General features: G+C 46.4%; 1 protein-coding gene and 1 long non-coding RNA gene across 3 annotated transcripts in view; both read left to right on the forward strand.

The window, feature by feature from the left end:
- Clpb (caseinolytic mitochondrial matrix peptidase chaperone subunit B) overlaps positions 1-4326 on the forward strand; it is a 130318-nt gene extending 125992 nt beyond the window's left edge. For both annotated transcript variants that reach the window (XM_042689436.1, XM_042689428.1), the window contains 5 exons: positions 2256-2412; positions 3047-3120; positions 3228-3347; positions 3531-3635; positions 4014-4326. In XM_042689436.1, coding sequence (XP_042545370.1) covers positions 2256-2412; positions 3047-3120; positions 3228-3347; positions 3531-3635; positions 4014-4262 — 705 coding nt within the window. In that variant the 3' untranslated portion in view covers positions 4263-4326. The remainder of the gene's footprint in view (positions 1-2255; positions 2413-3046; positions 3121-3227; positions 3348-3530; positions 3636-4013) is intronic.
- A 1174-nt stretch (positions 4327-5500) lies between these two features.
- LOC122115317 lies at positions 5501-11670 on the forward strand. Its single transcript, XR_006148744.1, has 3 exons — positions 5501-5768; positions 7111-7113; positions 11657-11670. It is a non-coding gene; the product is annotated as an uncharacterized LOC122115317 (long non-coding RNA).
- Positions 11671-18184: the final 6514 nt, after the last annotated feature.

Consider the following 18184-nt stretch of genomic DNA (forward strand, 5'->3'; position numbering starts at 1 on the left):
AGCTAAATAGAGGTATAGTTCAAGTGGTAGAGAGCTAGTCTTAAGCAAGAAAAGGGACAGTGCCCAAGGATGACAGGGGCAGACTGGCAGCTAGAAACTAGTTCCATCTTCCGAGGTAGCAACTGCATGCACCTCAGTACTGAAGCAGTTAGTTACAAGTGCATTCCCATGCAGGAAGTCCCTGGGCCCCTCACCAAACTATCACACAGCATATCCACAGCACCATGGCTGGGTCAACTTCTGATCGACTCCAGAGCCAGCAGCCCAGCATAGAAGTACTAATTAAAAGACTGGCCCCCTGAGATTCCACCCTCTCATTTCCCTTTAATTCTTCACACGTGAGACAGTGGGTAAGCAGCCCCCTAACCCTGGGTGAGCATTCAGGCCCCACCCCCAATGTCCACACTGGTTGCTGGTGGCAGGAGGGAGAGGAACACATGTTAATTGCCAAGGAAACTGAGAAAGAGACACGAGCACTGAAAGTCATCCTTTGGGTCAGTCGTGCACTGCACCTGCTCCCCTCATCCACCTGGGACCCATCCTGGAGCCCAGTTATGAGCAGAGCCTTGATCTTGTAGAATGAAATTGCTGCTAAGTTATTGCTCTGTCCAGGATGGCAGTGTGTGAACTTGGTCCTTGGAGATCACCTGTGTGAGGTTGGTATGGATGCATACTATGCCATATGCCCATGCCCAGGCACATCACATAGCACCCAAACAATGCCCCAAACTAGACCTGCCCCCAGTGAGTTCTGTTATGGGAGAGTTTATAAGCAGGGGTGAGAGTGGAGAGCTGGGGCCAGAAGCTCAAGGCATCTACTTGCACCTGCCTCTCCTTTTATCACCTCAAGGCAGGACAGGCCTAGGCCAAAGGTGCTGGTAAAACAGGGCTGGAAAACATACCCAGTGCTCAGGAGCTGCTCAGCTGTTCTCCGTCCTTGCCCACCTCTGTGGTGAAACGGGCCTTGTTGATGCACATGGATGCCAAGGCCCGTGCCATCAGGGAAGGGGAAGGTTTGAGAGATAGTACGTGACTGAATAAGGCCGGGGCAGGGCCCAGCACCGCTGGCACAGTCAAGCAGAAGCCAGCAATTGCTCAGTGGTCTACCTCAGAGTATGACTTTTGGCTCTGCCCCTGTCCCAGACAGCCTAGGAAGGTGCTCTCTCCCACCCTTCCCAAAGTCTGCAAAGGATGCAGACTGCATTTAGCCTGATTCTGAGAAAATATTGTAAGAGGGAAAGAAAATGGTATGAGGCACCACTGGGCTACCCTTTGTAGCCTGGTACAGTGGGAAAGGCATGGTTCTGGGACCAGTCAGAGACCTGAACAAAGTACTAGACCTCTGCACCTTAGTTTCTGGGGCTTGAACTCAGGGCCTGAGAGCTGTCCCTGAGCTCTTCAGCTCAAGGTCAGCTCTCTACCACTTGAGCCACAGCGCCACTTCTGGCTTTCTGGTGGTTAATTGGAGATGAGTCTCACAGACTTTATCCTGCCCGGGCTGGCTTTGAACAGTGATCCTCAATCTCAGCCTCCTGAGTAGCTAGGATTACAGGCATGAGCCACCACTGCCTGGCCAAAATGTTATATACTTGTATAATTCTTCTGTCTCTCCCTCTGCTGTGTGTTCCCTTTCCTTCTCCTTGGTGCTCCTGTCCACACCCTAGATGCCTTTTCCTGAGTCTTGTCTAGACTTTATCCCTGTCAGGATGGAGAATGACTTCAAGCTGTATTTTCTTCCATGTCATCTGCTATACTAATAACCACTCTGGCCATTTGTACTTGCTTCCTGAAGCTCGTTCACCAGCACAACCACACCTGGTCTTCACAGTCACCCGCTAACGTACTGTCCTCTGAACTCCTGCAGAAAACAGCTTCCCTTTATCATCATTGGCACTGCTCATTACGTGGCTCTTGCTGCCCCTCTAGAATAGAACTGTGATGAAGGCTCAAGTGACATCCCAGTACCCCAACCCAGAGTCCCACCTAGTATAAGCCTTGAAGATAGTATCTTGGGTAAGGCCTCTGACTGTCCTTTGGACAATGGAGATCACTGTGCACCCTGAGGTAGTACCAAGTACAAGTGCTGTGTCATGTGGAGAACTCTGTCAGTAGAGCTGTTGGGTCTAGGATGTATCCTGTAGCCAGGGGCAACAGTATAGAAGGATTTGGGCATTTGTCCTGGAGGACGTGTATACCACGAGTGCTGAGCCTGCTCAGCCACAGATCCCTGACGTGCCATCCTCAATCCTTATCAGGGCCGGCTGACAGATGGGAAGGGGAAGACCATTGACTGTAAGGACGCCATCTTCATCATGACCTCCAATGTGGCCAGTGAAGAGATTGCACAGCACGCGCTACAGCTGAGGCAAGAAGCTCTGGAGTTGAGCCGTAACCGCATTGCCGAAAACCTTGGTAAGGTGTATGACCTGAGCTGTCTCAGCAAGTGATTGGGCCCCAGCCTCCTGGGGACAGATGCTATTAGTGTCTTGGGCTCAGGTGAGGTCCTAGAGCAGCCACCAGGCACCATACCAGAGAGTGGAGGGGACAGACAAGTGTTCCCCTTTCTCAGGAAGATAGTACCCGTTCTGTGTACCAATCTGCTAGGTGACAGAGTCACTCAAGTATTTTGAGGATGTACACTCAGTAGGGACTCTGAGGGCATGGAAGGTCAGAAACTAGATGTATTTTGACAGTCTTTTGAGCAGGGAGGTGGCTGGCTGGCTTCCTGTGTATGTGGGCCCTGGATAATGGATCATATAGAAGCTGTCTCTGCCACCTTTCTGCTCAGGATGAGCCCTTGCAGCCCTTTTCCTGCCAGGCTTGACTCTTCTCCCTATGAACCCCAGCATCTGGCTGAGGAACTGCCGGTTCGTGACACATGAGAGCTAGAAGGACATTAGTAGTAAAGTAGTAGTTAAAAAGCTAAAGCCGAGAGAACTTTAGATCACAACAGGACTGGAGACCAGGATTTCTCCATGGGTGGAGTAAAGCCATAGACACAGCTCCTTGTACATGGAGAAAACAGTTTGTGGTTCCATTTCTTTAGGGGACGTCCAGATGAGTGACAAGATCACCATCTCAAAGAACTTCAAGGAGAATGTGATCCGCCCCATCCTGAAAGTAAGAGTCCTTCTTGGTGAGAACTTAGCCATCCTAAGCATAAGCCCCACTGGGGTCCGGAAATTTCCCTCCTCTTCTCTCACCCCACCACTGCTCTGGCCCTGCAGGCTCACTTCCGGAGGGATGAGTTTCTAGGAAGGATCAATGAGATCGTCTACTTTCTTCCCTTCTGCCACTCAGAGCTCATCCAGCTAGTCAACAAGGAACTGAACTTCTGGGCTAAGAGAGTAAGAAGGGACTGCCCATGGGAGGGGCTGGGACATGTGTCCACTAGAATTCTGGGTTGGGAACAATCCTCCATGAACGTGGACCGCCCCCCCACAGGGTTGGGGACACTGCCCAGGCCTCGGGCCAGTAAGAGATGGAAGCACTGGCCCCATGCAAACAGGCCTCTCTCTAACCTGTCTCAGGCCAAGCAAAGGCACAACATCACATTGCTGTGGGACCGCGAGGTGGCAGATGTGTTGGTTGATGGCTACAACGTACACTATGGCGCCCGTTCCATCAAGCACGAGGTGAGCACAGGAGCTAGAGTCATAAGGTACCACCACCCCTCCTCACTGGTGCCCTGAGACCCAATTCCTCAGCTCCTACTCTGCCCCCCTGTAATTTGGGTGCTGAATCTGACTCCCATTTCAGAACCAAAAATACAAGGTGATCAACTAAAAGCACTGTCTGAAGGGTAACCCAAGTATGACCTCTTCCTGGAATAAGAACTGGGCTGGAGACTTCAGAAATGGACATTTAGAGCCTTTAGCCTAATCCTGAAAGCTCAGTACCATTAACGCCACATTGGGGATCAAAACAAGGGTCCGAGTAGCAGGTGACAGAGCCTAGCTCCAGGTTCAGGCCAGTCAGTGATGACCATGTCACGCATCTTCCATCCCCTGCAGGTAGAGCGCCGTGTAGTCAACCAGCTGGCAGCAGCCTACGAGCAGGACCTGCTACCAGGGGGCTGCACCCTGCGCATCACTGTGGAAGACTCAGACAAGCAGCTGCTCAAGAGCCCTGAAATGCCCTCACCCCAGGCTGAGAAGCGTCTACCCAAGCTGCGGCTGGAGATCATCGATAAGGACAGCAAGACCCGAAAACTAGACATCCGGGCACCACTCCATCCTGAGAAGGTGTGCCACACCATCTAGCTCCCACCTGCCGTGTGTGCCCTGAACACCCAATAAAGGCCCCTCACTGTGGCATGGCAACTGACCTCCCTTCCCTGTGCCTTCCCTAAGTGCTGCTGCCCTGCTCACAGCCCCAGTGGAGTGCGTCTGACCTCTCCTATCTTGGTTGTTGGCCCATTGGGTAGCAGCCCCAGTCTCCAGGAGAGGAGCTACCTCTCGGCCCTCCAAGCAAAGAACAGCAAGGTCCCTGACCTGTGCTTCTGCATGGTTCTAGTGCCTGAAGCCACTGGAACTCACTCTTACCATGTTCCCAGATACTCTGTACAGCAGCTAGGCCGAGATCTGGCTGGAAGAAGACGGACCAGGCCAGGACACACCATCCTTGCTGTTGCTCATGTAGTAAAGACCCCAGATGTGATGGGAGTGGGGAGTTGAGTTCTCTGCAGGCACAGAGTTCTCTCATTTTGTCTTTAGCTACCTCTGTGCTGTGCCCTAACATTCTGAGGCAAAGGGACACACAGAGCTTTCCCAGCCCTGAGATGCGGCCAGCATGGAGTACCTGAGCCGCCCACCTAAGTTGTTACCCCATGCTGCTCGGCTTCTAGACAGCAGTCCCACAAGACCCAGTAAGCTCAACTTTGGGGGCTATCAGGCATGTGGGAGTGGGGAGGGCAGAGGAGGGGGCGGCCAGTGGATCGGGATTTGTGCAGGTGGCCCTGGAGCTGCCTTAGTACTGTCTGAACTGCTGTCCCAGCTAAGGGAGCCACTATGTTAACAGTTTTGGACACCATGGTCCATAAGGAAGGCAGGCCACAGCAAGGCCTGGTGCATCCCCGGGCACCACCCACAGTGGCCTCCGCTAACCATTCCATCCACTCTGTGGTGTCAACTAATCTTTCAGAAAGCAGAGAATGGGAGGGAATTGGTGCCTTGTGTGGAAGAAGAATATCAGAACAGGGTCAGGGCAGTCAGAATCCAGGACAGGGCCTATAGACAGGAAGAGTCTGGCTCAAGTGATAGAATGCCAGCCTTGAGGAGAAAAAATAAATCACACATAGAAAGTTACAAAAATAGCCAGGTGCTGGTGACTCACACCTGTAATCCTAGCTACTCAGGAGGCTGAGATCTGAGGATCACAGTTCAAAGCCAGCCCAAGCTTTGTCCTGTGAGACTCATCTCCAATAAACCACTAGAAACCTGGAAGTGGCGCTGTGGCTCAAGAGATAGAGCGCTCACCTTGAGCTGAAGAGCACAGGGACAGCTCCCAAGCCCAGAGTTCAAGCCCCACGACCGACAAAAAAATAAAAAAATTACAAAAATAGTAGAGTCCTTATAGACCTTTCTCCAGTTCCTAAGACAAACATTGCGTAAAGCCATACTGTAATGAGAAAACCAGAACATGACATAGTGGCAGTACTGCTGACATGTAGGACTTGAATTTTGCCTAGTTTTCCCCCTTTTGTACTTTCTCTGGTCCAGATTGGAGCCAGGACACCCCATACTGCACACATTGTCATGTTCCCCTCAGTTTGTCCATCCACTTGTGGCAGTTTCTTCTGTCTGCTCTGGCCATGGTGCTGAGGAGTCCGTGTTGTCCTGCAAGGCCCCTGCCCCCACCATTTGGGTTTGTCCAGTGTGTTCACATGTGCAGACTGGGGGTGGGGGGCTCTGCCCTTGGTGCCTCACAGCAGCCAGTCTGCTCGTGTGACCCTCAGCGTAAGCTGGGGGTGGTAGATCTACCACTGGAAAGCTACAAGTGCTCATGTAGCGCTCATGAGGCCCTGGGTTGATCTGGGGAGATACTGAAGCTGTTCTTTGTTCACCTTACTCTGGGGTTTGACCTTGTCCTCAAGCTTATTAGGCACACACTCCACTTGAGCCAGCCACATCCCCAGTGTGAAGCTGTTTAAGTGTTGTATATTACCTAACCTACAAAGTTTCATATCTCAGTGGCTCTTGCTTTCAAGTATATGTGTTGTATTTATCTAATGCTGGCTTTCTTGTTCCTTATGTATCTGTATTCATTTGTATCCTCCAATGAGGAAGAGCCTTTTCCCTTATCTATTCAGCAATTTATATTAGTTTGAAAATACTAATGTTACTCATTGCGTTATAATTTGGTACTAACAGTTCATTTTGTTGCTCAGATTACCCCACATTTGGCTAGTGTGGACTCTTTCAGCACTGCTCCAATTATTTCTTGAACATGTTCTTGAACATCTTCACCTCAAGATGTTGTTTGAGGTTCTCCCACCTTTCCCTGCCTGGCATCAGCCATTTCTCCCAGAAGATCCTGGTTCCTTTTATTGAATAGGCCAAATGACTTCTTGTTGCTTAGAAACCAAGATCTGGACATTAGATACACTCATTGATACTTAAGCATTGTTGTTTCTGGGCCTCTGAGCAGACTGAGTCAGGAAATAAATGTGTATGTTAACACACACACACACATACAGAGTTTTGTGTGTCCCTCTAAATACTGGTAAAAGGCAGGAGTTCATATTGATGCCTACTGTCTAGTCTAACCATAAACCTTCACTGCATTTTTCTCTTGCTGTCTCTTCTATGTGGTGGGCAGACTTCCCTTAGAAGGTTTGAGTCTTAGATCTTGGAGATCTAAGCAACAGTTACTTCTTCCAAAATTGCCTTGCCAGACCTCCCAGGTCATGTTTAACCCATTTCCTGTGCTTCCATCACATCCTGGCATTGCTCAGCTCACTTGCCGTATGTCTGTTTTTGTCAGTAGAATATAAGCTCCAAGGAGCCCAAATGCTGAAGCACTGAGCTTTTTTTTTTTTTTTTTCCCCAGTACCAGCACTGATAGATGTCCCAGGAGTACTTGGATGGATTTGGGGCAGGGGACTTGCAGCTTGTATACATTGTACAGTTGCTCTGAGACAGAACAGTGTCATTTGTTTGCTTAGAATACTTATATATGGGGCTGGGAATGTGGCTTAGTGGTAGACTGCTTGCCTAGCATGCATGAAGCTCTGGGTTTGATTCCTCAGTACCACATAAACAGAAAAAGCCAGAAGTGGTGTTGTGGCTCAAGTGGTAGAGTGCTAGCTTGGAGCAAAAGATCCAGGCCCAGAAACCAAGCCCCAGGGCTGAGGGGGGAGGGTAGGGGAGGGTGATTGTATTTATCATGTGCCTGTGGCCAGGCATTGGGACCAAACAGGATTGGAGCTCTGAGTCCCAGAACCCTAGAGGGTCCTAAGACTTAAATATAACAACCTTCTTTTTTTCCATGCCCCGCCCACCCCCCACAACCTTATTGTTCAAAGAGAAAATCTTAAACCAGGCATAGTATGGTGGTACATGTTTAAATGTAAAAATATTATCATTGTCCAAAGAAAAAAACCTTAGCTACCACACATGATGGTAGATACCTTGTAATCCTGGCTCTCAGGAGGCTAAGGCAGGAAGAGCTGAAGTTCAAGGCCAGCATGAGCTAGAAAACAAAAAACAAGTGTGTAGTGATTTTTTTTCTCCTAAATTTCTAAAACAACTATTGAAACCTCAAGATAATAGAAAATGAGCCAATCAAAATGAGAAGCTAAAATAGGAAGAAAAACTATACAAAAGATACATTTTTTTTTTTAATTATCAGAGGCCAGATACTAGGAGAAACGGGGAAAAGTAAAAGGATGACATTATCTAAAAAGAATTGTACCATTACCTGACTTTTGAAATAGTAACTCCTCTGTTCATCACTTTAATAACAAAATAATGTTTTAAAAATTTATCTGAGGCCAACCATTAATGGTTCACCTGTAATCCTAGCTACTCAGGAGGAAGTTCAAAGCCAACCTAGGCTGGAAAGGCCATGAGACTCTTAGCTCCAATTAACCACCATAAAACTGGAATTGGAGCTATAGTTCAAGTGCTAGAATATAGCCTTGAGCAAAAAAAGCTCAGGGACAGCATCCAGACCCTAAGTTCAAGCCCCAGTACTGGCACAAAAAGAGATTGGTAGGAAGCATAGTGGTACATCCTTATAATCCCAGCACTCAAGGCTGAGCCATGAGTTCTAGGATAGCCTGGCCTACATAAGTAAAACCTTGTGTCAAGATTGTGTTCTCAGCTCAAAGGTATAGCACAGCGGTTAAGCAGTTGCCTAGCACTAGGCACCACACGTATATAAACTTCAGACAAAGAAAAGGATGGGCAGAAAGCTGGGCGCTGGTGGCTCACACCTGTAATCCTAGCTACTCAGGAGGCTGAGATCTGAGGATCACGGTTCAAAGCCAGCGGGCCAGGAAAGTCCATGAGACTCTATCTCCAATAAACCACCAGAAAACAAAGTGGTGCTGTGGCTCAAGTGGTAGAGCACTAGCCTTGAGCTGAAGAGCTGAGGGACAGCCCCTAGGCCCAGAGTTCAAGCCCCATGACTGACAAAAAACAAGAGAAAAGGATGGGCAGAGTCCTACTATAGCTCAGCTGGCCTGGCTCTCAAACTCTTGATCCATCTTCCTCTGCCTTGAAAAGTGCTGAATCTCACCATACCTAGCCACTAAGTGGATTTTGGATTTAGTTTTTAAAGTGCCAAAAAAGATTAACCCAGTCTCACCTATGATTATAAATGCAAATTTTCCAAATAAAAATCAAGCTGAACTGTATCCTGTTTTCACATAAGGTTAATTCAAGCCGTGCAAGGCTCAGTGTCAGGAATTTACTGATATGATCCACATCAAGAACATATTAGTTAAATGTACAGAGACTATTAATATATATATTTTATAATTATGATTACTGGAGAGCCTTATTTTTAGACAATATAGAGGTTAAAGAATTTGCAAGCCAGGCACTGGTGCCTGTAATCCTAGCTACTCAAGAGGCTGAGATCTGAGGATCAACGTCCAAAACCAGCCTGGGCAGGAAAGTCTGAGACTTTTTTGGGGGGGAGGGGTCCAGTCGTGGGGCCTGAACTCTGGGCCAGGGCACTGTCCCTCAGCTCTTCTGCTCAAGGCTAGCACTCTACCACTTGAGCCACAGTGCCACTTCCGGCTTTTTTTTTCTGCTTGTGGTGCTAAGAAATGGAACCCAGGGCCTCATGCATGCAAGGCAAGCACTCTACCACTGAGCCACCTTCCCAGCAAGTCTGGGATTTGTATCTCCAATAAACCACCAGAAAACCAGAAGTGGCGCTGTGGCTCAAGTGGTAAAGCACTTGTCTTGAGCTGAAGAGCTCAGGAACAGCACCCAAGCCCAGAGTTCAAACCTTATAACCAACCAAAACGAAAAAAAAATTACAGATTTCAGGAGGTTTTATATATTCGTATGCGCACATGCACGCACACACACACACACACACACACAGCAAAAGTAAACATTGAGGAAATCTGAGGGGAGGATATACAGAAATTCTTTGTATTTTTAGGACCTCTGAGTCTAAAATTTTCAAAATAAGTGTGTGTTATGTTACTAAGGTGATTGAACGAGGCTAATATTCTAACACTTGAGCTATACTTCAAGACTAAAGTTTTGAAATAAAAGATCAGATATATCAGAAAATTCTGAGAAGGCATTCTATCAAGTTCTGCGACTTTATGTGATGATGAAATTAAAGCTCTGAGTTACTAAGATGCAGCCAGGCACTGGTGGCTCACACCTGCAATCCTAGCACTTCAGGAAGCTGAAATCTGAGGATCATGGTTCAGAACCAGCCAAGGCAAGAAAGTCTGGGAGACTCTTTTCTCCAATTAACCACCAGAAATCCAGAAGTAGAGCTGTGGTTCAAAGTGGTAGTGCCGGGGCTGGGAAGGTAGCTCAGTGGTAGAGTGCTTGCTTTGTATGCATGAGGCCCTGGGTTCGATTCCTCAGCACCACATAAGCAAAAAGAAAAAGCCGAAAGTGGCGCTGTGGCTCAAGTGGTAGAGTGCTAGCCTTGAGCTGAAGAGCTGAGGGACAGTGCCCAGGCCCAGAGTTCAGACCCCACAACTGGACCCCCCCCCAAAAAAAAAAACAAAGTGGTAGTGCCCTAGCCTTGAGAAAAGAGCTCAAGGACAGCACCTAGACCCTGAGTTCAAGCCCCATGACTGACCAAAAAAAAAAAAAGTCCTAAAATGGGAGCTTAGCATGGTAAAGCACACCTGTAATCCTGCACTCAGGATATCAGGGCAGGAGGACTGCCGAGAGTTCAAGGGCAGCTTGAGAGTGGCCTAGTGAGACCCTGACTCAAAACACTTTTAATCCCAAAACTCAGACTTTTCTCAAAAATAAACACAATATAATCTCAGCTATACAAGGCAGAGGTCGGAAAATAATCCATGGCCAGACCTGGACATGACTCAAACACAAATTAAGAGCAAAAGGACTTAGAGTATGGCTCAAGTTGTAGAGTGTTTGCTGATGCCTAAATTCAATCCCTAGTACCATCACCAAAAATAAAGATTAAAAAATTATAAAGCCTAAAGTATGACAATTCAAATTAAAGATTCAGATGAAAACAACTAGGGAAGAATAATGCATTAGTATGAATAGTGGAAAAATTGTCTTGTTTTGCTGATAAATGATTGTGTATTAAGAAACTCCAAAAAGCAATAGTGAGAACCTATTAGCATTATCAATGGCATTTGGTAAGTGGCTGAATAAAACTAAAATGTACAAATAGTGTTGTTTTTGTTTATTCTACCAGTAATTAATGAGACAGTAAGAAAAGGAAGGCAGATCTACTTGCTCATATATTCATAAAGTACCTCAGGGGGAGCTGGGAAGGTGGCTCAGTGGTAGAGCGCTTGCCTTGCATGCATGAGGCCCTGGGTTTGATTCCCCAGCACCACATAAGCAAAAAAGAAAAAAAGCCAGAAGTGGCGCTGTGGCTCAAGTGGTAGAGCACTAGCCTTGAGCTGAAGAGCTGAGGGACAGCGCCCAGGCCCAGAGTTCAGGCCCCATAACCGGACCCAAAAAAAATAAATAAATAAATAAAGCACCTCAGGGAGGGAGGGAACCATGCATCTGGGGACAGCAATGGAAGGAAAACTGCAGATCCATATACTTCTTAAAAGTTGTGACACTATGCTATCTACTCAGGATTCTAGAATAGTTAAGAACAAAAGATGCCAGCCTAGGCAGGAAAGGCTTTGAGCCTCATCTCCAATTAACCACCAGAAAACCAGAAGGGCTGTGGCTCAAAGTGATAGAGCATTATCCTTGAGCTAAAGTGCTTGGGGACAGTGCCCAGGCCCTTTGTTCAAGCTTCACAACCAAAAAAAAAAAAAAATTAAGGCTGGGGACCTACATATACAAGGCTCAAGTTCAAACCCCAGCACCACACACACACACACACACACACACACACACACACACACACACACACACACACACACACACACACACACACACACACACACACACACACGCGTCCTCTGAAGAATTATATGCCCATATAATAGGGTGACCTATTGAATGAGGAGACTTTTGTTCCCCCTCAGGCTGTATAAAGCCCAGAGATGCTGGGAATGTGGCTTAGTGGTAGAGTGCCTGCCTGGCATGCATGAAGCCCTGGGTTTGATTTCCTCAGTACCACATAAACAAAAAGCTGGAAGTGGTGCTATGGCTCAAGTGGTAGAGTGCTAGCCTTAAGCAAAAGCAGCTCAGGGACAGTGTTCAGGCCCTGAGTGCACACCTTAGGATTGGCAAAAAGAGAAAAAGTCCAGAGAACCAATTTGTACCTGATAGGACAGACACGTGTATTGCTGCACGTGTTGATGATTGTATATGTAAGCACCACAAGTGTTATAAATAACCAAATGGCTATTGGCAAGATAAAGGTTCCTACTCCAGGCCCTAGGTGAAATGGATAAATTGCCAGAAATATAAACCTGCCAAGACTAAATAATGAAAAAACAAAATATGAATAGACCTATAATGTGCATTTAATTTCACATTGTTAATAACAGCAGAAACAACTGAGAAAAGGTGGCCACCACACCTGTAATCCAAGCATTCAGGAAGAGGAATCACAAGATTGAGGCCAGCCTGGATTAAATAGCAAGGCTGTGTGTGTGTGTGCAGGTGTGTGCAGATGAGGGGGTACCAGTAGGGCTTGAATTCAGGGCCTTCTGTACTCTTGTTCAGCTTTCTCCACAAGATGGTGAAAAAAAAAAACCCTCTAGACACACATCGGTGGCTGACACCTAAAATCTTAGCTATTCAGGAGGTTGAGATCTGAGAATCAAGGTTCAAAGCCAGCTTAGGCAGACAAATCCAAGGGACTCATCTCCAAACAAGCAGAAGTGGGAGTGTATCTCACCCCCACTTCTCTATCAGCTGTTAGATAGAGTACAGGACCCGGTCTTTGAGCCTCAGTACCAGCAAATTATTAAACAAAATTTTACTTGGCTCACAATTGGACGGTCCAAAGGTATGGCACCTAAATCAGCTCAGTTCTAGTAAGGAAGGGTGACAAATGGTAGCACATCATGGAGCAGTACATCCTGGAAAGTGCAACCATCCTGAGCCAGAAAGGAAAGGACTGGGCTCCACCTCCTCTTTCAAGACATGCTTCCAGTGACCTAAGGAATCTGCATAGGCCCCACCCCATAAGGTCCATAGCACCTGGCAATACCACCCAGGAGAGCAACTCTTCAACAAGTGGATCTCAACTAGTAAGGAGACTACCTGAGCTTCCAGTGGCTCACACCTGTAATCCTAGCTACTCAGAAACCTGAGATCTGAGGATCTCAATTCAAAGCCAGTCTATAAGACACTTATCTCCAAAATTAATTAGCAAAAAGCCAGATGTGGTAGGCTCAAGCAGTAGAGTTTAAGAAGCTGAGACACCATCTAGCTCCTGATTTTAAACTCTAGTATCAGCAAAGAAAAAAAAAATCTCTTAAGCCCCTGCCAAGACCTGACAGATTCACTGGTTAATTCTATTAAAAACTTAAAAGAATTAATGCCAATCCTCAAACAGTTTCCATAAAATTGAAAAACAGTACTTTCTAATTTATTCTATAAAGCTCCTGCCTGTTTGTTCTTTCTGTTATTATTGTAAACTTTTTTTTTTTGGTCAGAGACTAAGACTTGAACTTGGTATCTGATGCTTTTGCTCATTGGCGGGTGTTCAACCACCTGAGCCATGACTCCACCTCCACATGTGAATGTTTTTCTAATTGTTAGTATATAGAAATGCAAGGAAGGCTGGGCACGAGTGCTCACACCTATAAACCTAGCCACTCAAGAGGCTGACATCTGAGTATAGAAGCTCAAAATCAGCTCAAGCAGACACATCCAAAAGACTCTTATCTACAATTAACCAGCAAAATTTGTAAGTAGAGGTGTGGTTCAAGTGGTGGAGCACCAGCTGTGAGAGAAAAAGTTTAGAGAGTTTTCAAGTCCCAGTACCCATAACCAAAAACAAAAAAAGAATTGGAGTTGGGTGCTGGTTCTCATTCCTGTCATCATAGCTACATTAAAGGCTGAAATGCAGTTCTAGGCCCGCCCAGGCAGAAAAGTTCATGAGACTTCATCTAAATAGAAGAAGCTGGATATGCTGACATGCAAAACATCCCAGCTATGATGGGAAGCATAAAGTAGGTAGATTATGATCTAGACATATACTTCAACAAAAAAGTGAAATAGTATCTCACAAATAACCAAGACAGGCTTCATGGCTCATACCTGTAATCCTCGCTACTCAGAAGACAGATCCAAGGATCACAGTTCAAAGCCAGCCTGGGCAACAAAGTCCATGACATTCTTATCTCTAATTTACCACCAAAAAGCCAGGAGTAGAGCTGTGGCAAGTGGCAGAGTGTTAGCCTTGAGCAAAAAAGGACAGAGACAATGCTCAGGCCCTGAGTTCAAGTCTCAACAGTAGCATATACACAAAAAATAAAGTTACCAGTGAAGAAATAGGTCTGGAGGTATGACTCAGTGGTAGAGACCCCGAGTTCACATCTCAGTACAAAAATTTGTCTGGAACTACAAAAGACCCCAAAAATACCAAGAAAAGCTGGGCAATAAAGCAATGCTGGTGGAATCACAATTCTAGACTTCAGACTTCACCACAGAGCTATTATAAGAAAAAACAAGCCAGGCACTGGTGGCTCATGCCTGTAACCTAGCTACTCAGGAGGCTGAGATCTGAGGATCAAGGTTCAAAGCCAGCCCAGATGGAAAGTCTTTGAGACTCTTACCTCCAATTAACCACCAGAAAACCAGAAGTAGCGCTGTGGCTCAAGTATCAGAGCACTCACCTTACGCTGAAGAACTCAGGAACAGTGACCCAGAGTTCAAGCCCCACGACACACACACACACACACACACACACACACACACACACACACACACGCCACTGAAGAGCTACAACATGGAGGAAGCTGAAGCCTGGTGCAAAGGGCAACATGATAAAGAAAATCCAAACACTGACACAACCAAATGATACTAAGGATAAGAAGCAACAAGAACTCTCAATGGTTGCCAACTGAAATAAAAAATGGTGCTTCCACTAGGAAAGACAGCTAGCAGTCATTTATAAAATTAAGTTGTGCTGCTGGGTGCCAGAACTCCTATCTGTAAACCCTAGTTACTCAGAAATTGAGGTCTGAGGATTGCAGTGCAAAGCCAGCCCAGGCAGGAAAGTCTGCAAGACTTTGATCTCCAATTAACCATATGAATCTGCACGTGCACGCGTGCACACACACACGTAGGGCTATAGCTCTATGGTAGAGCACTAGCCTTGGGCAAAAAAAAGTTTATGGACAGCCCAAGCTCTGAGTTCAAGCCCTAATACAGGTGCGCATGCACACACACATACACACACACACACACACAAAACCTAACAATAAATTTTACCATAATTTCCACAGCTTTTATCTTGTGCTATTTTGTATTAGCTTAAACATATTGAAACAGGTCTATGCCACATACCTGTGGTTGATGCCTGTAATTCTAACTAATCAGGTGGCTGAATCTGAGAATTGTAGTTCAAAGCCAGTCCAGGCAGGAAAGTCTGAGAATCTTGTCTCTACCAAAAAGCCAGAAGTGGAGCTATGGCTCAAGTGGTAGAGCACTGGCCTTGAGCAAAAATGTTCAGAAACAGTACCCAATCCCTGAGTTCAAGCCCTAGGACCAACACAAAAAAAAGGAAAAAGGAAAAATAAAAAAAGGCCAGAAGTGGAGCTGGGGCTCAAGTGGTAGAGCGCTAGCCTTGAGCTGAAGAGCTGAGGGACAGCGCCCAGGCCCAGAGTTCAGGCCCCACGACTGGACCCCAAAAAAAAAAAAAAAAAAAGTCTCATGGACTTTTCTGCCCAGGCTGGCTTTGAACCTCGATCCTCAGATCTCAGCCTCCTGAGTAGCTAGGATTACAGGCATGAGCCACGGCGCCCGGCTAAATCATACACATTTTAATTTGGCACAATTAGTAAAATGTGTGTATAAGTCATAGGCCTAATATAAAACTCCTAGAAGTTAATACAAGAGAAATCTAAGGATCATGGTTTGAAGACAAAATCAGGGTTATAATCTTGGGTAATTATGAGTTTTCTGGCTGCAATCCCAAAAACATGATTCATAAATTTCTTGTGGTTTTTTTTTTTTTTTTTGGGTCCGGTCATGGGGCCTGAACTCTGGGCCTGGGCGCTGTCCCTCAGCTCTTCAACTCAAGACTAGCACTCTACCACTTGAGCCACAGCGCCACTTCCAGCTTTTTTCTTTTTGCTTATGTGGTGCTGAGGAATCGAACCCAGGGCCTCATGCATGCAAGGCAAGCACTCTACCACTGAGCCACCTTCCCAGCCCCAAATTTCTTGTGTTTTTGTTGTTGGTTTGCAGTGCTAGGACATGAACTCAAGGACTGAGCACTGTCCCTGACCTTTTTCTCAAGGCTAGCACTCTACCACTTGAGCCACAGCGCCACTTCTGGCCTTTTCTGTTTATTGAATTGAACCCAGGGCTTCATGCATGCTAAGCAAGCACTCTACCCCTAAACCACATTCCCAGCCCCTCATAAATTTCTTCTTTGTTTTTGTCTTAGAGGTCATGCTGGATTTGAACTTGGAGCCTCATGTTTGCTGGGCAGGCATTTTACCACAATCCTTAAACCTTACCTAGTGGTGCATAGCCCTGGTTCCATCCCTCACACCCCCAAAAATAAGTAACACACACTAACAAAAATGTAAGTTAGACTTCATTAAAATTAAATTTTTCTCCTCTGCAAGACACACCAAAAAAAATGAAAATACAAGCCACAGACTAGAAGAAAATCCTTGCTAACCACACTTATCTGATCAAGAACTGGTGGAAAATATACAGAGATCTTTTAAAATTCAACAGTAGAAAAACCACCACCCTCCTTTGAAAATTGATTCAAGACCATGTGAAGTGGCCCAGCTTAGGTAGAAGCTGCCCTTTTGAGTCTTTAACTCCTATTTTCTGCGTAGGGAGCAGGAAATGTCTCTTTTTTTCTGTGTCTCCCTATGTTAACCCTGTTATTTCACTAAAATAAATCTTTACTAAGTCTTAAACCTGGTCAAAGATCAGAATGCTTCAGGCAGAGGGCAGGGTAAGTAGCAAACAGCACTCGAAAATGCTGGCAGCTGAGTCACATTCCACAATACCACGACCACCAGAACACTCAGAGACCAACACATTGACACGCTAGCACCCCCAGGTAACAGGGAGCCCATCTTCCTCCATTTCTCTACCCTAAGAAATTCCCCAAGAGAGAGGAAGTTCTAAATAAAAGGGATTGTTTGGGCTCACCATTCTGGAAGTCTGGGAGCAGAGCATGGCTTGTGCTTGGCTTCTTGTGAAGGCCTCAGAAAACAGAGGACTTGGGTTCTGTGAGCTCCGTGGGTTCCACAGGAGACAGGTCTCAAGGTAGGAGAGAGATAGAGAAAAGGCGCCAGGTTCTATTTATGACCTGCTCAGGAATTAAGTCACGTCCCCTAGACCTCATGCCTAATCCGCCCAATCCTTAAAGGCCCACTTCCCAGCACCGCCAAATTGGCAACCAAAGGTCAGCATTTAGTGAAGATGCGCTGAATGGAAGCCACGCAGTACCCAGCATTCCCCTTTTGACCTGCATTTGGTCCTCAGGGGACAGGTGAGAGGTCTTAGGGAACCCTAAACTGAAGAGGATGCTGAGGGCTAAATTATAGGGCAGAGGCAGAGGATCCATAGCAACTTCATGAAGGCAGACTTCCACCCCAGCCAGAACAGACCAAACCACTTAGGGTTTTCTTTTGCTCAAATAGACAATAAATCCAGGTGCTGTGGCTTACTCTTGTAAGTTATTTACTCCTGCAGTTACTTGAGAGGAGAGGCAGAAGGATCTTGAGTTCCAGGTGCAGGCAAAAAGGCAACTGGACTCTGCTTCAAAAACAAAATAAACCCACCCACAGGAACTGACAGCTGGAAGCGCATACCTTAAACCCGAATTACTCCGGGAGGCTCAGATCTGAGGATTATGGTTCAAAACCGCCAGAGCATGAGTCTTTTTTTTTGGTAGTCATGGGGCTTGAACTCTGGGCCTGGGCACTGTCCCTGAGCTCTTTGGCTCAAAGCAAGTACTCTACTACTTGAGCCACAGCACTACTCCCAGTTTTCTAGTGAATAATTGGAGATAAGAGTCTCATGGACTTCCCTTGCCAGGCTGGCTTTGAACTGTGATCTTCAGATCTCAGCCTCCTGAGTAGCTAGGATTACAGGCGTGAGCCACCATGCCCCGCTAACGTGAATCTCTTATCTTCATTTAACCATGAAAAAGCCAAACATGGAGCTGTGGCTCAACTGTTAAGAGTACTATCCTTGAGGAAAAAAAAAAAGTTCAGGCCAGTGCCCTGGCCCAGAGTTCAAGCCCCAGGACCAGCACACACACACACACACACACACACACACACACACACACACACACACACACACAAATAAATAAATCCAAAAGCTGGTAGAGCTCTTGTCTAGCATGGATAAGGCCCTACAAATCGTCAGGATCTTAG

This window comes from Dipodomys spectabilis, unplaced genomic scaffold (genome assembly GCF_019054845.1).
Source record: "Dipodomys spectabilis isolate Male_0828 unplaced genomic scaffold, ASM1905484v1 ptg000003l, whole genome shotgun sequence".
Classification (NCBI taxonomy): domain Eukaryota; kingdom Metazoa; phylum Chordata; class Mammalia; order Rodentia; family Heteromyidae; genus Dipodomys; species Dipodomys spectabilis.